General features: G+C 47.0%; 1 protein-coding gene across 8 annotated transcripts; it reads left to right on the forward strand.

The window, feature by feature from the left end:
• Positions 1-351: 351 nt before the first annotated feature.
• FAM110C (family with sequence similarity 110 member C) lies at positions 352-6,986 on the forward strand. Of its 8 annotated transcripts, none has more exons than XR_009548914.1 (4): positions 352-1,755; positions 2,580-2,621; positions 5,150-5,204; positions 6,524-6,986. XR_009548914.1 is itself a non-coding variant. In XM_060186981.1 (2 exons), the coding sequence occupies exon 1, from the start codon at positions 693-695 to the stop codon at positions 1,737-1,739; it is 1,047 nt and encodes a 348-aa protein (XP_060042964.1). In that variant the 5' UTR covers positions 352-692; the 3' UTR covers positions 1,740-1,755; positions 6,428-6,986. The 8 variants fall into 8 exon arrangements, 3 of the variants coding, with proteins under 3 accessions (XP_060042964.1, XP_060042963.1, XP_060042962.1); XR_009548913.1 differs by having other exon boundaries at positions 6,571-6,986; XR_009548912.1 differs by lacking the exon at positions 2,580-2,621 and having other exon boundaries at positions 6,428-6,986.
• Positions 6,987-18,222: the final 11,236 nt, after the last annotated feature.

The following is an 18,222-nucleotide window of genomic DNA, read 5'->3' on the forward strand; positions in this document are numbered from 1 at the left end:
CCGCGAGTCGCCTTCCTGATCTCAGCAGTCGCCCAAGTGGAGAGCTTCCTGAACATGCTTAAGTTACATTCGAAGGTACACTTGCAGGGCAGAGCGGCACCTAACCCTCTGCCCTGCCCCCTCCGGAAATGCCAAGGTCCTGAGGCGACCGCGGGCTCCCCTGGTGGGGAGGAGGTGAGGACACCTGCAGAAAATTGCCCCACCCCTCCCCTCCCCCTCCACTGCCCTGCTAGGAGCCTGAGGTGTTGGGTCGCCCTCTCCCAAAGCTCAGCGGGCTGGAACCCCGTCCTTCCTCAGGCGGCCAGTGAGATCCTGGGAAGCACAGGTGAGGGTTGGGAAAGACAGCAGAGCACAGATTACCGCAGGGGAGAGCAGGGGAGTGCCAGGGCGGAGCGGGGAAGGGGGGGCGCTGTTGGGTAAACTGCGGGCGGTCCCCAAAGGCACTGGGGTGCTGAGACGGGTTTGGTCCGGCCCAGTGGGACGAGCCCCCGCGGCAGGTGGGCGGGCCCGGGCAAGGGGTGGTACCCTAGGGCTAGGCGGCTTAGGAGCTGCGGCGGGCGTCTACAGCCGGGCGCTTAGACTCCGGACTCTGGGCTGCGGGCCCTGGGCGCGGCTCCACCCACGCAGACCTGGGGGCTGGCGGCGGCCTGAGGACACCCCGGCGGGTCTCCGCGGACCCGGGGCCCGCGAGGATGCGCGCCCGGCCCGCCCTGGACGCGCCCCCCGGGGAGCCGCCCGGCCACCCCGAGGCCGCCCCGGTGCGCAGGAGCGCGGCGGACAGGCTGGCGGCTGACCGCGCCAAGTACGTGCGGGGCCCCGCGCCCGCGGGCAGCAGCTCCCGGGCCGAAGAAGGGGAATCGGCGCCCCCGCCCCCGGTGGCACGCAGGGTCATCGCGCGGAGGCCGCTGAGGCCAGACTCGCTGGTCATGTACCGGCAGAAATGCGAATTCGTGCGCGGCCCGGACGGCCCCGGAAAGAAGCTCTTGCAGGTCCCGGCCAGAGGCCGGCCGGCCGCAACCCCAAACACGCCGGCCGCGGGGGCAGAGCGCAGGCCGGGGGCAGAGGAGGGCGGCCGGGCCAGGCGGGACCCCGCGGCGCCCAGCAAGAGTCTGGCTGCGACTCCTGCCCCGCCCGCCGGGGTCCCGGCTGCTATTCCGGTGGCTCCCGCAAGGGTCTCAGCTTCGAGTCCCGCAGTGCCCTCCAAGGTCCCGGCTGTGACCCCGGCGACTTCTGTGGCTTCTGCCACGGTCTCGCCTGCGCGCCCGGCGTCGCCGCCCCCCGCCCCGCCCACCAGCCTCCGGGCCCCCGCACCCCCGGCCCCCGCATCCCCGGCTCCCGCGCCCCCGGCCCCCGGCTCAGAACTGCGGGGCGTGCGGCGGCGGGGGTTGCAGCGCTCGCAGTCGGACCTGAGCTCGCGCCAGTCGGTGTCCATGGCGGAACTGGCCGCCTTCTTCCAGTCCTGCGGGCTGGAGCCCGACGTGGTGGCCGCGCTGGGCCGCGACAACTTGGCCGGCGGCTCGGAGCGCGGGGTGAGGCAGCTGCGAAGCCTAAGCGTGGCCACCTCGGACAGCGGTTTCTCCCGGCGCAGCGGTAGCGTGGACGGGCTGCAAGAGGACGAGCTGGCCGGCCGGGTGCCCAGCGCCACTTCGGTGGTGGAGAGGAACGCGCGCATCATCAAGTGGCTGTACACCTGCAGGAAGGCCAAGGAGGCTGCGGGCCAGGGCCTGCAGGCCCGGTGACCATCCCGGGAGCCAGGTGCGCGGGGTGGGGGTGGGGGGACATGGAGGGCGTCTGCCCTGTCTCTGCGGGGTCGTGCTGAGGGTCAGGTAGCCGCTGTGCTGTCCACACAGTGCCTGACAGACTGCCCCCTGCCCCTCTCCCTGAGCGGCTACGGGCTGCCTGCAGTTTGGCGTTGATTTGGCTGACAAGTGACTTCACTGTGAGAGCTTTGTAAGGATTTCGCCAGAGCACGTTTAGTGAAAAGGTGCACCGTCCCTGGCTCATGAAGCCCCTGATTCCTTTTCTCGGAGAAGCAGAGGCACCTGGTCCTCCTTCCCTTCGGCTCTTCCTTCCAGGAAAGGTGGGAGCATCTCAGACTAGTGAAAAGATTAGAGAGGGAGTCCTGTCAGAGCTCTTTGACAACCAAGGGCATAAATGCTGCAGCAGCTTTTCCCCTTTATCCTTCAACAACTTTAGGTGTAGGCTAAAAAATAGTGCATGTAGGTGCAAGTAGTTTGTTTGACCTTAGCATAAATGCTGACATTCTAGAGTGGCAGGGTGGATGCCACAGACACTTTGTACACAACGCAGTCAGTCTCTGACAGATAGGGAAAAGAAGAAGAAAAAGGGGGCGGGGAAGCCTGGCAAACCCCTTGCCTGCCCATGGCCACAGTCCAGGCATGGCATTTAAGAAGCACAGGTGAATTTCTGATTTTTCCTGAACCCAGAAGGACTATGACTTAGTTCTTATTTATTATCTAATGAAGATCATTGCATTTGTACTGTTCTAATTCCCAAAGACTGTCATATAGGCTGTCAAAAGGTTAATGAGACAACTCGACAACTTGTGTTTTTCACAGATTGTCTTCTGAAGTGGAGATAAGCGACCACTGGCAAAGCAGGTTAGAGCCCCCTATGGGGTGTTGAGGGGGCTGGCATCCATTGTCCATGAAATGAAGGCAAGTGGTTTCCAACCTCTGTACTTTAAGACTCTGTGTTTCATGATGGGAACCCTGGAAAGGTGAACAAATCCCCATCCACTGAAGTATATGAATAGTAAACCCGGAAGCCAGTTCCTGCCATGTTGCCAGAGCATGCTTATTTCAGGAGCACAGACTTGCTTGCTTATTTCAGATAGACTTGCTAGTGTGCACAGTGCTGAGTAACAAGCTGCAAACAAACCAAACTAAAACAAAACAAAACAAAACACTAAATAGCTGCACTCCCCTCTGATTCCTCACATCCAGCCCTTCTGGTGATCTGAATTTCAAGGTGAATGCAATTTAAGATTTGGGATTCTGCCTCTGAGCCTCTCTATGTTAGGAAAAGTTAAGTTTGGTTAGCCTATGAGAGGAGTTGAGACAAGAGGGTCTCAGGTCTGGGGAACTTTGAGGTGAATCCATGGAGCAGAGAGCAGGGATTCTTTCCCTTTCTCTGCCTGCTAGGAGACTTGTGCCACCTACCTCCTGATCTTTTTCATAGTGCTGCTTAGAGAAAGGGCGCTGGTGCTGCATAGAACATACCCAGCTTTTTCCTTATCACTGTAAGGTGACTTCACAAATCTACTCACCTTGCCTCAAAATGTAGCATGTTTGGTGGCACAGCAGGTTAAGCGCACGTGGCGCAAAGTACAAGGATCCTAAACCTGCATAAGGATCCTGGTTCGAGCCCCGGCTCCCCACCTGCAAGGGAGTCACTTCACAGGCGGTGAAGCAGGTCTGTAGGTGTCTTTCTCTCCCCCTCTCTGTCTTCCCCTCCTCTCTCCATTTCTGTCTTATCCAACAACAATGACATCAGTAACCACAACAATGTTAAAAAAAAAAAAATGTAGCATGTTCTTTGACCTTATACCTGACTGTGGTGAGGGCTGAGGTGGCAAAGAGTTCCCTTTTTTGTGGCTCACTAGGACCATATCTGCTCTTGACCACCGCCCCTCAATGGTTCTCTTTCCTCTGAAAATAAAATAAAATAAAAGCCAGTGCAGTGACACCCTTAACCTGCTGGAGCAAAGGGTTGGAGCTCATCTGGCAGCTCTACAAAAAAGAATCATTCCTTGAGCTTGCCTGTCTGGGTGAGCTCTATAACTTCTGGAAGTTGTGGAAGCAAGAATTCAAGCTGTAACTTTGCTCCAGTTTATCAGAACACTTGATCGGAACCCATATGGATTCATCTTAATACTTTATTAGGAAAAAAAATGGGATGCAAGGGTTCAGGTGGTGGTTTGGCTGGGCGGTGGTTCACCTGGTTGAGCACACGTGCTACAGTGTTCAAGGATCCATGTTCAAGCCCCCAGTCCCCACCTGCAAGGGGGAATGTTCACAAGCAGTGAAGCAATGTTATGGCGTTCTTTCCTTCTCTCTCTCTGTCTCTCTCTCTCCCTCTCTCTTTCTCTCTCTCCCTTTCTATCTCTCCCACCCTCTAGATTTCTCTCTGTGTGTCTCTATCTAATAAATAAACAAATAAGATATTTTTAAAAGGGACAGTGAGCAGCGGCACATCTAGTAGAGCACCGCATTGCCATGCCCAGGACCTGGCTCAAGTTCCCAGTTCTCACCAGCAGAAGTAAGCTTCACAAGCAGTGAAGCAGTGCTGCAGTCTCGCTCTTCCTCCTCCCCTTTGTCTCTGTCTCCATCCCTCTCAGTTTTTCACCATCTCTATCAACAGCAACAAAATTAAAAAAAAAAAAAAAAAAACAGGAAACACATCATCATTGGGAGTGGTGGATTCATTGTACAGGCACCAAGCCTTAGCAATAACCCTGGTGGCAATTATAAAAAGAAAGGAAGGAAGGAAAAAAAAAGAAAGAAAGAAAGAAAGAAAGAAAGAAAGAAAGAAAGAAAGAAATTTTGAGCTGAACAAAAGAAAGCTTTGCAAATGAAAAATTTATTTTATATGGAAATCTTTATTCCCCTGGTAGATAGAGATACTCTACCATCCCAAATTAAGTGACAAGCTCATAAGGGCCATTGTCTGGTGGGTAAAAATGTTGCTTCCAAATTCACATCAAGGATGTGAGGGCGATCTGGCTGCGACATCTGTCACCCCATTGATCGCCAGGGTTGATTCGGCTGATCTGGCTGGCTAGGCGGGTGTCCCCTTCCTCCCTCACCGCTCCATGTGCGTCCCTCCCGAAGCTGCGCGCTCGGTCGAAGAGGACGGCCTTCCCCGAATAGAGACGGACCGGTCTTCGGTCGAGGGTATACGAGTAGCTGCGCTCCCCTGCTAGAACCTCCAAACAAGCTCTCAAGGTCCAAATTCACATCAAGTTGGAGAATGACTCCTATATTCTGCTCACCATCCTACTGGGAACCACTAAGTAACAGACAGTTATACCTGGGTAGCTTTGGGATGGCTTCGCCTGAATTATCTCATAAAAACTGCTCTTTCATCTGTTAGTACTTAATCATCTTCCTGTTCTTTGGTTCATTAGATGGCAGGTCTGCCAGAACTGAGGTCTCCCTGCTTTCCTGTCTTCTACATAGAAGGTAAAAATTGCTGATGTGAATATTGTGACAGTGGTGAGTTGTTCCTTGGACTAATTTGGGATACCTATCATTCAATTTAAGGTAAAAATTTCAGGTATTCTGAAGCTCTATTCACATTTCTGTTTGATAGGTGGCCCACTGGAGCTGTGGTTTGGTGGAGGAGCCCACAGAGCGGACAGACTGGGGTACTCTGTCACTCTGGGGTACTCTGTCACTCTGCTCCTTTGCTCTGACTTGCTGGGGAAGCTCTGTAATCAGCCACCAAGTGTATTTTTTTTTATTGCCACAGGGTTATGGCTGGAACTCAGTGTCAGCATGATGAGTCCACTGTTACTGGTGACTTTTTTTTCCCCTTTATGTGATATGACAAAGAAATTGAGAGGGGAGGAGTAATAGAAAGGGATGATAGAGAGTGTGGTCTGGGAGATGGCACAGTGGATAAAGCATTGGACTCTCAAGCAGGAGGTCTTGAGTTCAGTCCCCAGCAACACATGTACCAAAATGATGTCTGGTTCTCTCCCTCCCTCTCCCTCTCCCTCTCCCTCTCCCTCTCCCTCTCCCTCTCCCTTTCTATCTCCCTCTCCCTCTCTCTCTCTCTCCCCCCCTCTCTCTTTCTTCTCTCTCCCTTCTCTCCTCACCTCTCCTCTCCTCACCTCTCCTCTCCTCACCTCTCCTCTCCTCTCCCTCCTCTCCTCTGCTTTCCTATCTTTCTCATTAATAAATAAATAAAAATCTTAAAAGGGGGACAGGGACACCTGCAGTACTATTCTACCTCTTGTGAAGATTCTTCCATGCAGGTGGAAAGAGGATTGAATCTTGATCCTTGTGCATGGTAACATGTGTGCTCTACTGGATACACCACTGCCTGCATTTAGGTCAGAAGGTGACCTGAGATCAGCCTCCCTGTCTTTGGTCAGCACGAGGGCCCTTTGGAGAGATCAGTGTTTGAAAAAGGAGAACTATGTTCACCTTCAAACCTTTCCTTGGCTTTCTACTTTTTTTTTTTTTCATTCCTTCTCATCCTGTTCTGGAACAGGTAGCACTGACTCTACCAACATTCACAGAAACTTTCCTAGCTGTCATAAGTAGTTGAAGGCAGGTACATTTCCCAAGTCCAGGCAAAATTCTAAGGGAGATGGGTATTTGCTCTGCTAGAGAATATTTACTACACATTTGTTAGAGGTTGTAGTCATTAACAAATATATACATCAACTTCCTTTCAGAATTTAAAATGAGAAAGAAAATGATGCTGGAAAATGCAGACAATGGGAAACTAATGACTTAAAGGAGCAAATGTTGCCATGTGTTTGATTTGGCAGCTTTTCCCGCGGTTGATGCTGATTCATGGCTTTCTCCTGCTCTCCAGAAAGTAAGCTTCCCCAGGAACTGGCTCACTGAAGCACACCGGCGTGACATAGGATGCCAGCCCAAAGGTTTGCCCAGGGCTCCAGATGCCCACAGGATTGCTGTTTCCCCCACAGAAGGCACCTCATCAAAGAAGCTTATTTCATAAAGTCTGAAATGCTATGGATTGGGACACAGAACTTAGCCAAGTGATAACTGGGAACAGAAATACAGCTGAGGCCCTAGACACATCCTCTTCTGTGAGGTTGACCCACCTTTGTTGTACAGAGGGCAGCAATAGTGGGAAGGGCTGCCTGGCAATATTTGCTGATCATCTTTCTGGTGGGATAGCTGACATATATGTACGTGGGGCATGTGACAATATCTAAGTTGATGTTGAAAGCAAAAAAAGGCAAAGAACATGAAAATCAAGTGTGACTGCCTGCGTAGTGACTGCTTTTAATCATTTTGAACTCTGCTTATCATTTTAATCAAAGTTTTGTGGGCAAGACTGGGGATATAGCATCAGAATTAATGCAATACACTTTCATGCCTGAGGCTCCAAGGTCCCAGGTTCAATTCCTGACATTCCTACAAGCCAGATCTGAGTAGCACTCTGGTAAAAGAAAAAAATAATAATGGTCAAAAGAAGGTTTACTCTACTTAAATACTAAGAATAACAAAGAGAAACCACATGTGCACTTGTTTTTACACACATCTTCATTTCTGAGCAACTCTGACTATAAAATATAGTGAGTTCCTAAACTGTGTAGCCAGCCAGTTGTCTTATTTAATGAATCAGAGAGGACTTTTCAAATCAAAGAGGGCCAGCAAAATAGTTCACTCTGATAGTGCACAGCTTTGCCACACTCTTGACCCAGGTTGGAGCCCAGTCCCCACTGCATTGGGAAGCTTTGGTGCTCTGATGCATCCCCCTCCCCACTGCCCCTTCCAAAAAAAGTCAGCCCAGAGTAGTGAAGCCCTGGTGACAACAACAACTAAATAACTTGAAAGCTAAAAGATTATTCTTTTAACACGTGCCTGTTAGGCTGTAGACATGTGCATGTACCATGAAGAGAGATTGGTACTGAAAGACTTGAAACCCCTTTTCTTAGAGTTGACAGAGAATCCTGGAACTTCCTGTTGTCTCACCAGCAGCAACATCTTCTTCCTCAGGGGCTGTGAGTGTGACCTCTGATTCCCACTTGTAAGAAGGAAAGTCCAGTACAGACAGAGCAGGGAGGTTCCCACGCAGGTGTCCGCCTCTGATATAATTCACAAATAATCCCAATCTTGTACCACTTCACACACCTCTGAAAGGGTGAGCTGGGAGAGGGAAGAGTCTGTGGCATCTCAGAGACCAGCAAAGAGTGGTGTTGGCAAGGAGTTAGGGTAACCCCAATTCTGAACTATCTCTTGACACCCAAAAGCAACAGATATCAGATGTAGAATCTCCTGAGAGAAATTTTGTATCAATGATGACGCCCAAAGAAAACTGTTAAGCAGACAGTTCCTTTATAGTTTACTAGACTTGATCAAAATAAATCTGTTGAAGAATAAAATTATTAGAAAAATATAGAGGGGAGAGAAATAGACATCTCAGCAACAGACTACTGAGATGACAACTATATCCGTATGTTGGTTTAGGGTTATATTCTATTTTTTGTAACTGTCACTGTGAGAGTATACCTTTGAGTTGCTTCAGTGTTGATTTTCACATACTTAAGTAGTCTTCAAATAATGTTTCTTCATTTCATATTGCTTCAGTTTTTATCAGTATAACTTCAACTAATTTTCTCCTTTCTACCTTTTTGGATATTATTTAGCAGAGTTTTCAATCTTTGACTGTAGGAAAAAGCATTTATTTCTCTGTAGACTGCTCACTGCTATGATGATTTGTTTTCAAGTCCCAGGTGCACATTTTTGAGGTACTATTTGTACACAGATGTGCTTTTTTCTGAACATCAACTCGATTTAGAGACAACTGAGTCTGTTCTTTAAGAATACCCCAAGGGGCCAGGTGGTGGTGCACCTGGTTGAGCGCACATGTTACAATGCTCAAGGACCCAGGTTCGAGTCCCCAGTCCCCACCTGCAGGGGGAAAGCTTCACGAGTGGTGAAGCAGGGTTGCAGGTATCTCTCTGCCTCTCCCCCTGCCTAATATCCCCTTCCCTCTCAATTTCTGGCTGTGTCTAACCAATAAATAAATAAAGATTTAAAAATTCTAAAAAAAAATAAATAAAAGAATACCCCAAGACCATATCGAAAAGAGTAGGCTTTAAAAAAATTGTTTACATGCCCAGCTCTTTGCTTGCAGCCTTTCCATTCCAGGAAAGGCTAAACTATGGCTAGTGAGGCAGCTCATGTGTACAACCCAGGTTCAAACCCACCCACCTGATCCCCCGCCCTGGGGGGAACTTTGACACTGTGATATCTTTCCTTCTGTCTCTCTGTCCTTCTCTTTCTATCTGAAAAAAAGAAAAACTGCTTGGATCAGTGAAGCCCTGGCAACAACTACAGAAGAGGATAAGCTGGGGCCAGGTGGTGGTGCACCTGGTTGAGCACACATGTTACAGTGTGCAAAGACCCAGGTTCAAGCCCCTGGTCCCCACCTGTAAAGGGAAAGCTACACAAGTGATGAAGTAGGGCTGCAGGTGTCTCTCTGTCTCTCTCCCTCTCTATCTCCTCATTCCTTCTCAATTTCTGGCTGTTTATACTATCCAACAAGCAAATAAAGATAATAAAAAAAATTTAAAAAAGAAAAAAGGATAAGCTGAAACCTAGGTCAGATTTGTCTTATATCAGTATGGTGCACACATTACAGAGTAGATGAGAAATATGAAAAAAAAAGTTGATTTCTGTTCAAAGCCAGTAAGATCTCCAGGAGAACTTGTACTTCTGTGGAGTTGTGGTGAACTAGGACTGGATGTCTGATGTGCGTATTCCAATACCAGATGACGCCGACTCAGTTTTGGCACTGAGTGTGTGGCTGGAGCTGAGAGACTCTTTCTTCACCCTAGAATACCCTGATTTGCTTAACCAAACTATCACTTAGACTGAGTAAAAAGGCTTGCAGTGGGAGCCAGGGGGTAGCGCAGCGGGTTAAGTGCAGGTGGCGCAAAGTGCAAGGACCGGCTTAAGGATCCCAGTTCGAGCCCCTGGCTCCCTACCTGTAGGGGAGTCGTTTCACAGGCAGTGAAGCAGGTCTGCAGGTGTCTGTCTTTCTCTCTTCCTCTCTGTCTTCCCCTCCTCTCTCCATTTCTCTCTGTCCTATCCAACAACAATGGCATCAATAATAACTACAACAATAAAACAACAAGGGCAACAAAAAAGGGAGTAAATATTTTTTTAAAAATTTAAAAACAAAAAGAATTTTTAAAAAAGGTTTGCAGTTACTTCTCACAGGGATGAGCAGTAGTTACTGTGACAAAATTGCTTCATTTGTTCATGAAAGTATAGCATGTCAGATAACATGAATAAATGTAGTGGAAAAAAATATGAATAAGCTAGGAAAACCTCTTGACAGTGGTCTATTTCACTAGCATTTGGGTACCAGTTAGCCTCAGACTGAAAGGTACTTATGTATATATGTTTACAATTTTTAAACTATTGTCACTGACACTGAGGTAAAAAGATTCTATGGAAATCCGCTTCTTCTCAGTAAGTAGAAGGCCACAATCACGGTTCTAGTTGATGGTTCCATAAAACATTAGGTCTAGACAACTCTCATGCAGTTTCTAAGTAGAGTTTTTCCTAGGTGCTATTTGCAATTGGAGTGCAATACTGTGTATTTTGTAGGAAAGAAATAAAGTATATTTTTCATTTGCATATGTTAATTTATAAATTATAAAGTGTAAAAATAATTGGAGCAAGGGTATGCCTGTTATAATTACTCATAATTTTTGTTGTCGCCTTCTCTTCATGGATGTCACCTCATCAGATTCTCAGTAAAATGAGGAGAGTGTCCTAAGACTTGACCTAGGCATGTCTTATGGTAGAAGTCTCCAATTTCCTCTGAAGAGGAAGGCAGTAAAACAGTTTGGAAAGTTTCTCACAGTATATTTTATAATGGCTTCATTAGTCTTTTGCTTAAAATAACGATCTTCTCCTTGTCTCATTAATGTCACTATGGGAGATTAGGCACGAGGATGAAAGCAAAAGCGCCATGTAAACCTACATGTTTTAACTCAGTAGTGAAGACAATTCCAAGTGTCAACATTTGCTGGCTGTATCAGCTCAGACTGGAGATGTAGTGGGTGAGACAGGCAGCAAGGGTGGGCCAGATGTGGGGCAGCTGTCATCCTAACCTCAGCACACATCCAGAGAGACGTATCCTGGAGGAACACATGCAAACCTGTTTTCATGGAAGCGATAGCCAGAACCCTGGGTGCCACAGATTTTTTTTTTTAATAAATGACTTTCTTTTCTTTTTTTTCTTTTCTTTCTTTCTTTTTTTTTTTTTTTTGATAGGACAGAAAGAAATGGAGAGAGGAGGGGAAGACAGAGAGGGGAGAGAAAGACAGACACCTGCAGATGTGCTTCACCACCTGTGAAGCAACTCCCTTGCAGATGGGGAGCTGGGGGTTCAAACCAGGATCCTTACGCAGGTCCTTGTGCTTCGCGCCACGTGCACTTAACCCACTGCACTACCGCCCGACTCCTGAAACTCCCTTTCAAAACACATTCCAGGTTTTGTACTATATTGTCTTTTCTCTTCGCTCAGAGAAGAGAAAAGACAATATTGACCTTTTACTTACATTTTTGAAAATCCAGTAAAAACAAGGAGCAATGATAGGCACTGACTTTGCACTGAAGATGTTTGCATTTTCAATGCTGAAATAAATATGTGCCTAATACTGAAAAGTTCCAGGTTGCAAATGTGAAGCAGGAAGGACATTGGATCTCCTCCTCCTCCTCCTCCTCTTCCTTCTCTCTCTCTTCCTCTCCCCCTCCACTCCCTCTCTCTGTATACCAGAGTACTGCTCAGTTCTGGCTTATGGTGGTGTGGGGGAGTAAACATAGGATTTTGGAGTCTCAGACACAAGAGTCTGTTTGCAGAACCATTATGCTATCTACCCCCACCCTGGACATTGGATTCTCAATCAAGAAATTAGACATTTGATTATGGATTAGCAGGAAGCAGCTGATGGGGAGAAAATACAGGAATGGCAGGTAAGTATTCCTGACCCACAGTATTTCTCTTGCTCTCTGTTACAGTACCCCAGAGTCTACAATTGATTGCTACCTGTGTGTTGTTTCCTGAGACAATGCTTTCTGAAGGGAAGAGTTATTTAACTAATAACTAGCATTAATTCAAAGGAGTACTAGTTTTCTTAGAAAAGGGATGGTTTTAACCACTGGAACAGATATGGAAAGACTTGGATCTTGGTTTCAAGTCAAGTGGAACTGCAGTTAGACAAGTCAACCCTATGTGGAACTCTTAGTTACAGGAAGTTGTAGTAATGGGGCAAGGATAGATAGCATAATGGTTATGCAAAGAGATTCACATGCCTGAGGCTCCAAAGTCCCAAGTTCAATTACCTGCACCACCATAAGCAGTGCTCTGGTTAAAAAAAGAAAAATTGGGGAGTCGGGTGGTAGTGCAGCAGGTTAAATGCACATGGAGCAAAGCACAAGGACTAGTGTAAGGATCCTGGTTTGAGCCCCTGGCTCCCCACCTGCAGGGGAGTCACTTTACAGGTGGTGAAGCAGGTCTGCAGGTGTCTCTCTTTCTCTCCCCATCTTCCCCTCCTCTCTCCATTTCTCTCTGTCCTATCCAACAACAATGACATTAATAATAACTACAACAACAATAAAAACAACAACAACAACAACAAGGGCAACAAAAGGGGAAAATAAATATAAATACATACAAAAAAATTTAAAAAAGAAAAACTATAGTAACTACTAAACCAAAATCTGCTGTTCATCTAATGATATTCAAACAATTGTGCTCCTAGTCAATAATGGGTTTAATCAGAGTCAACACTCTGATAACAGTAATCCAACCACAAGCATTTGTTCATGAGCCAAAAACTGCACAAGGCACTAGTGGCTCGCTGAATTCCCTGTTGTGATGGGCTTACATCCTAGGCAGGAAGTCAGATACCAATTAGGATAGATGAGAGGCCGGTGAATGCATAGATGAAAGTAAATACATAGAAAACAATAAATAGGCAAAATGTAGATAAATACATAGATAACAGTAAACAGACAGACCGCACATAACAGTAAATAGATAAAAGTGAGTAAGTCACAGATGGAAAGAAAGGAAGGAGGTAGGGGGAATGAAGCAGAGTGAGGAAGCAGCAGTGAGTGATACTAAGAGTCAGTTCATGAATTTCTTATGATTCTTTGGGGTTTTGGTTTCCAATCTCTCTGAGCCATAAATGGAAGTCAAAGTTCAAACCCTAGAAAGGAATCAAGCAACAGGGAAAGGACACATGCAAATGTCAATAGCACATCTTTTCACTGTTTTAGTCTCTCTACCTGCCAGTTTAGAGCTTTGAAGTCTAAACCACATGGGAAACAGAATAGTTGCAAATGGGCCGCAGGGACTGTGTCTGTCTGGGCAGGCTGTTAGTAAGGGGCTGCATGCCTTCCTGGGGCGTCAGAGGAAGTCTATAGTTAGGCAGAAAGGATAAAGGGCAGAGAAGCAGTATGTGGTGACTCACTGCACAGCAGGCCTGCACACCCTCGGAGTGACCTCTGAGCCAGCTCCAGACACACCCCAGAAAGCAAACAGGCCCAGGCTGGGCCAAGTGGGGCTGATGTTATCCAGACTAAGGTCTTTCCCAAGCTGCTTCTTAAGCCATGGTGCAGCAAACACCTTTAGAAGTGTGAGGGTGATGTCCCATGGTCCCCCTCAGATGAGAGACTTCAACTGGTGTCCATGGAGGCAGAGATGCATGTGGTCAGGGTTGCAGGCTACATGGTAGGAGTAGACCCGGAAGTCGTGTGTGCTACCCCGGCATCTCCCAGGTCACCTCGACTTGAACTCCTGCAGTAACCCACTTGACTGAGGCCTAGAATCGACCTGCAAGCATGGAACTTAGTCTTTGGAGTCCGCCCTCCCAGAAGAGCATTTGGGGACCACCAATTGTCCTGCTTGCCCCAGGCTTTCCTGCGTCCGCAGAGTCCCTCCCACCAGCAAACTGGGACGGCTGGTCACCAGATACAGAGATGTGATCCACAAACATCTAAAGAACGAATTCTCAGGTTCACTTTAATCCTCACTCTGCGAAATAAATGTTATATCTCTGGGACACTGAGCATGTAAGAGCTTAGCCTGGCAATTCCCTCTTACCTTAAATAGTCTGCTGCCAATCGGGTAAGGGTCTATCACCAGGTCTGAGAAGTTGAGAAGTCTCTCTGGCAGAGAGGAAACATAAAGTCAAGAGCTCAGCTGCACCTGGGCATCTGTGGCCCTGGGTCAGAAAAGAAGCCAACACTTCCTGGGCATGTTCAGCCGTGGGCGCTTTCTTCCATGAACCCTCACAACAAGCTGCGAGGCCCCTCACTTTAACTGCAAGGGAGCTGAAGAGGGAGAGATTAATTACCCACCCAGGCCAAGGAGGTGGGAGGAGAGAGTCTAAACCCAAATATCCTTACAGGAAATCACCTTTCTTCTCTCTATAGCAGACCAATTGTTGTTGTTTAAACATTTATTTACTCATTGTATTACTTAATATTATTTTTTAGCCAGATTATTGTTCAGCTCTTGACATTTCTTGGTGCTAGGGATTAAACCTGAGACCTTGGAGCCTCAGATTTGAAAGTCTTTTTTGCATGACTATTATGCTCACCCCGCCCCCCCACACACACCCCTACTCCTTTCATTAATGGGAGGGAGAACCAGTGCATCACTTTGACATGCGCAGTACCAGGAACTGAATGCATAGCCTCACACATGGAGGTCCTATGTGGACTCTGCTCTGCCACCTTCCCGTCTGCACCGGGCTGAATTTCAAAAGTAATTGCCAACCCGGATGTTTAAGGGTTTCATAACTTCTCCGGGACATAGGGTGATTCAACACGTTGAGACCTAGGCAGAATCCTACCACAGGTGCCACTCCCAAACTCCTCAGATGGTCCAATTTCCATCTGCTGCCTCAGGCAGGTGCGGCTGCCCCACCCATCTCCTGCTGAGAAGTCTCAGAGCTTCATGCAAATAGTCATATAATGCCTGAGTTCATTCTGATGATCTGGGGTAGGACATATGTTTCTAAAATAGGGATAAAGAGGGGCTGGGTGGTGGTGCACCTGGTAGAGCACTAGTGCTTTCATGCCAGAGGAACTGGGTTTATAAGGTTAGAGAAAAGCCCCGAATATTGAGAACAGCCATTAACCCAAAACCAACAATTCCTTGTTCTGCATAAATATTTCCACCTGTATCCATCTTATGATAACTATAAAAAGGTGGGATGAAAAATGGTTGGGGTCACAGACTCTCCCCTTGCTTGGAAGGGTGTTGGCGGCCTAAGCTTAAGCTTCCTAATAAAGGCTCTTGCTATTTCATGTGATTCTGATCCTTGCGTGAGATCAGGACTCGAACTTCTGGGCATAAGGTTCAAGTCCCAAGCCTCCACCTACTAGGGGCAAACTTCAACAGTGTTACAGGTATCTCTACTTCTCTCTGTCTCTCACCCTTTATCAACAAAATATAGATATAGAAAAAAAAAAACTTGCCAGGAAATGGTGGTGGAGTCATGCAGACACAGAGCCCCAACAATAACTCCGGTGGGGAAAAATATATATATGAGTAAAGAGAAAATCAGAGACGAATGAATTGCTGGAAGGATTCAGAACTCCTAGGACAACTTGCTGGACCCTCGGGCAACTGCTGCATTGGAGATCGCCTGTGGTTGTGGCATGAATGCCCCTGGAGAGGAATGGAGAGTCTCCACAGGTCACTGCCTCAGTGGCTGAGGCATCCAGAGCTGGCAAAACACTCTAGAGTTAGATCACGTCAAAAAAGCATGCTGGGAATAGGAAATGCCATCATTGTTAAAGGAAGAAGAAGAGCTTTGAATTATACTGAAGTCCTAGAAGATTTGCATCTTTGGGTTTGTGATTTTTTTTTTTCAGCAATAAAGAAAAAAAAATTTTTTTCCTCCAGCGTTATTGCTGTGCCAGCACCACAAATCAGCTCCTGGCGGCCATTTTTTCCCCATTTTTTAATTGGCTAGGACAGAGAGAAACTGAGAGAGGAGGGTGAGATAGAGACAGACAGACACCTGCAGACCTGCTTCACAGCTTGTGCAGCATCCCTGCTGCAGGTGGGGAGCTGGGGACTCGAACATGAATTCTCGCGAGACTCCTCGTGCTTAGTGCTATGTGCACTTAACCTGTGTGCCACTGCCCAGCCCCTGCAATAAAGAAAATATTAAGGCATCTGCATTCAAAATATCTTCTTGCAGCCTCTTAAGTGCATTTCAAGACTGCACATGCCTGTTGCTTTGCAGTGAGTGAGGAGAAGCCAATGCTTTCTCCAGATGGGTGGGGATGTGAAGAACACCTTTCCTGTCAGCTCTGGGCTCCCTGCCCCATGTTGCATGTCAGTCACCCAGGGGTGCTTACAGAGTACTGGCCCTCGTCACACAATGTGTTTCTTGGTCCAGGCAGAAAATCCATAGTGGCCCAGATGTCAAAAACTAAAGTCCCCAAGAAAGAGCACATTCTAACGTAAGCAAATTCCTTCAATATGAAGACACAGCCAGAAATCCAGACATGTGCGTGTCTGCAGGGAATGGGTGAGTGGGACAGGGGCTCCAAGGAACTGGGCTTCAAAAGACACAGGACTGCCCCAATAGCTAATGCTAAGAACCACTGAGCCAGCATGGGGAGCTGCTCAAGCTCTGAGATGCTGAAGAGACCTGTGTAAGTGCACTTGGCATATGGAAATCCTTTTCTTTCTAATGACACTGGTCTGCTGGAGACTCAGTATCTCTGGACCATTTTGTCTAAAAGATTTGTGAACCATTTTCTATTTCCAAACTGTCAGAACTTCTGGTGAAAATGTTGTCTGTCCCAGAAGTCCTCATGGTCCCTTCTGGATTATCACTCATCAGCCCCTGGCATGGAAGTTACCTTCAGCTGGATAATCAAGGTCTGTTGTTTCAGCGGGTCTAGAGGGTTCCTTTGTGCCATTGCTTATAAAAATGATGCTTCTAATGCCTGAGTTTCTGAATTCCCAGGTTCAATCCCCCACACCACCATAAACCAAAGTGAGCAATGTTCTAATAATAATAATAAAGCTATACTTTCAAAATAGAGACAAAGGAAGAAAGCAAAGACATTTTACAGAGTTAGGGAAAGCACTATAGCTTCATTCTGTAATTTTCAAGTTTTAGGACCTTGCTGATTACATTAAACATCTAGAAACTGTGAATGGACCAGGACACTGCCTTGTGGATGCATCTTATATAAGACTATATCAATCCAAAGGTCTCCTCTATTTTATTTTTCTGTATATTTTATTTTACTTTAATGAAAGAGATACAGAAAGACAAAACCACCAAAGCACTGCTCAGCTTTGGTACATGATGGGGATAGGGATTAATCCTGGGGGTTTGGAGCTTACTAATTAGCCTTTTGCTTATTGATTATGCTAATTACCAATTCAAGGACTTCTTTTTTAAAAATTTTTTTTCTTTTTCTTTTAAGAAAGGATTAATTAACAAAACCATAGGGTAGGAGGGGTACAATCCCACACAATTCCCACCACCCAATCTCCATATCCTACCCCCTCCCCTGATAGCTTTCCCATTCTCCATCCCTCTTGGAGCATGGACCCAGGGTCATTGTGAGTTGCAGAAGGTAGAAGGTCTGGCTTCTATAATTGCTTCCCCACTGAACATGGGCGTTGACTGGTCGGTCCATACTCCCAGTCTGCCTCTCTCTTTCCCTAGTAGGGTGGGTCTCTGGGGAAACGGAGCTCCAGGACACATTGGTGGGGTCTTCAGTCCAGGGAAGCCTGGCCAGCATCCTGATGGCATCTGGAACCTGGTGACTAAAAAGAGAGTTAACATACGAAGCCAAACAAATTGTTGAGCAATCATGGACCCAAAGCTTGGAATAGTGGAGAGGAAGTGTTAGGGGGGTACTCACTGCAAACTCTAGTGTACTTCTGCTTTCAGGTATATATTTTGCAGTAGTTTACGGATACGTGTGAACATATGCTCTCTCTCTCACAGAAACTGGTATATATCTAGGTTTTGGGACTTTGTTAGAAAGTGAACCACCTGAGATGAAATTAGAATATACTATGAAAGGAAAGGTCTCACCTGAGTAATGAAGCTGAAGGGTTGTCATTCCACACCTGAAGTCTCTGGACACAGTATGAAGTGAAGCATGTTGCGGTGGCAATCCTTGTGTTGGTTAGGTTGTGATCCGCAGATGCAATATAATTTGATATGGATTGGGAGAGGCATACGGGAAAGTGGGCCCTATACAATGGTTCTAGGACTGGGGGAAGTAGAGGCTGTATAGTGGAGATGTGAGGTTCCTGCTGTCTTAGGGTTCCAAAAGACAATTAATAGTTAATGTTATCATCACATTATTTGGTAATTGGGTTAACTTTGAAAAGTCCTTTTGTTAGGGTTTGCTGTACAGTACCCAGTATCTTGTATATAGCTGTGCTATTGGTTGCTTCTGATCTACTTGGTCTAGGCTT

Source organism: Erinaceus europaeus, chromosome 3 (assembly GCF_950295315.1).
Source record: "Erinaceus europaeus chromosome 3, mEriEur2.1, whole genome shotgun sequence".
In the NCBI taxonomy this organism is placed as follows: domain Eukaryota; kingdom Metazoa; phylum Chordata; class Mammalia; order Eulipotyphla; family Erinaceidae; genus Erinaceus; species Erinaceus europaeus.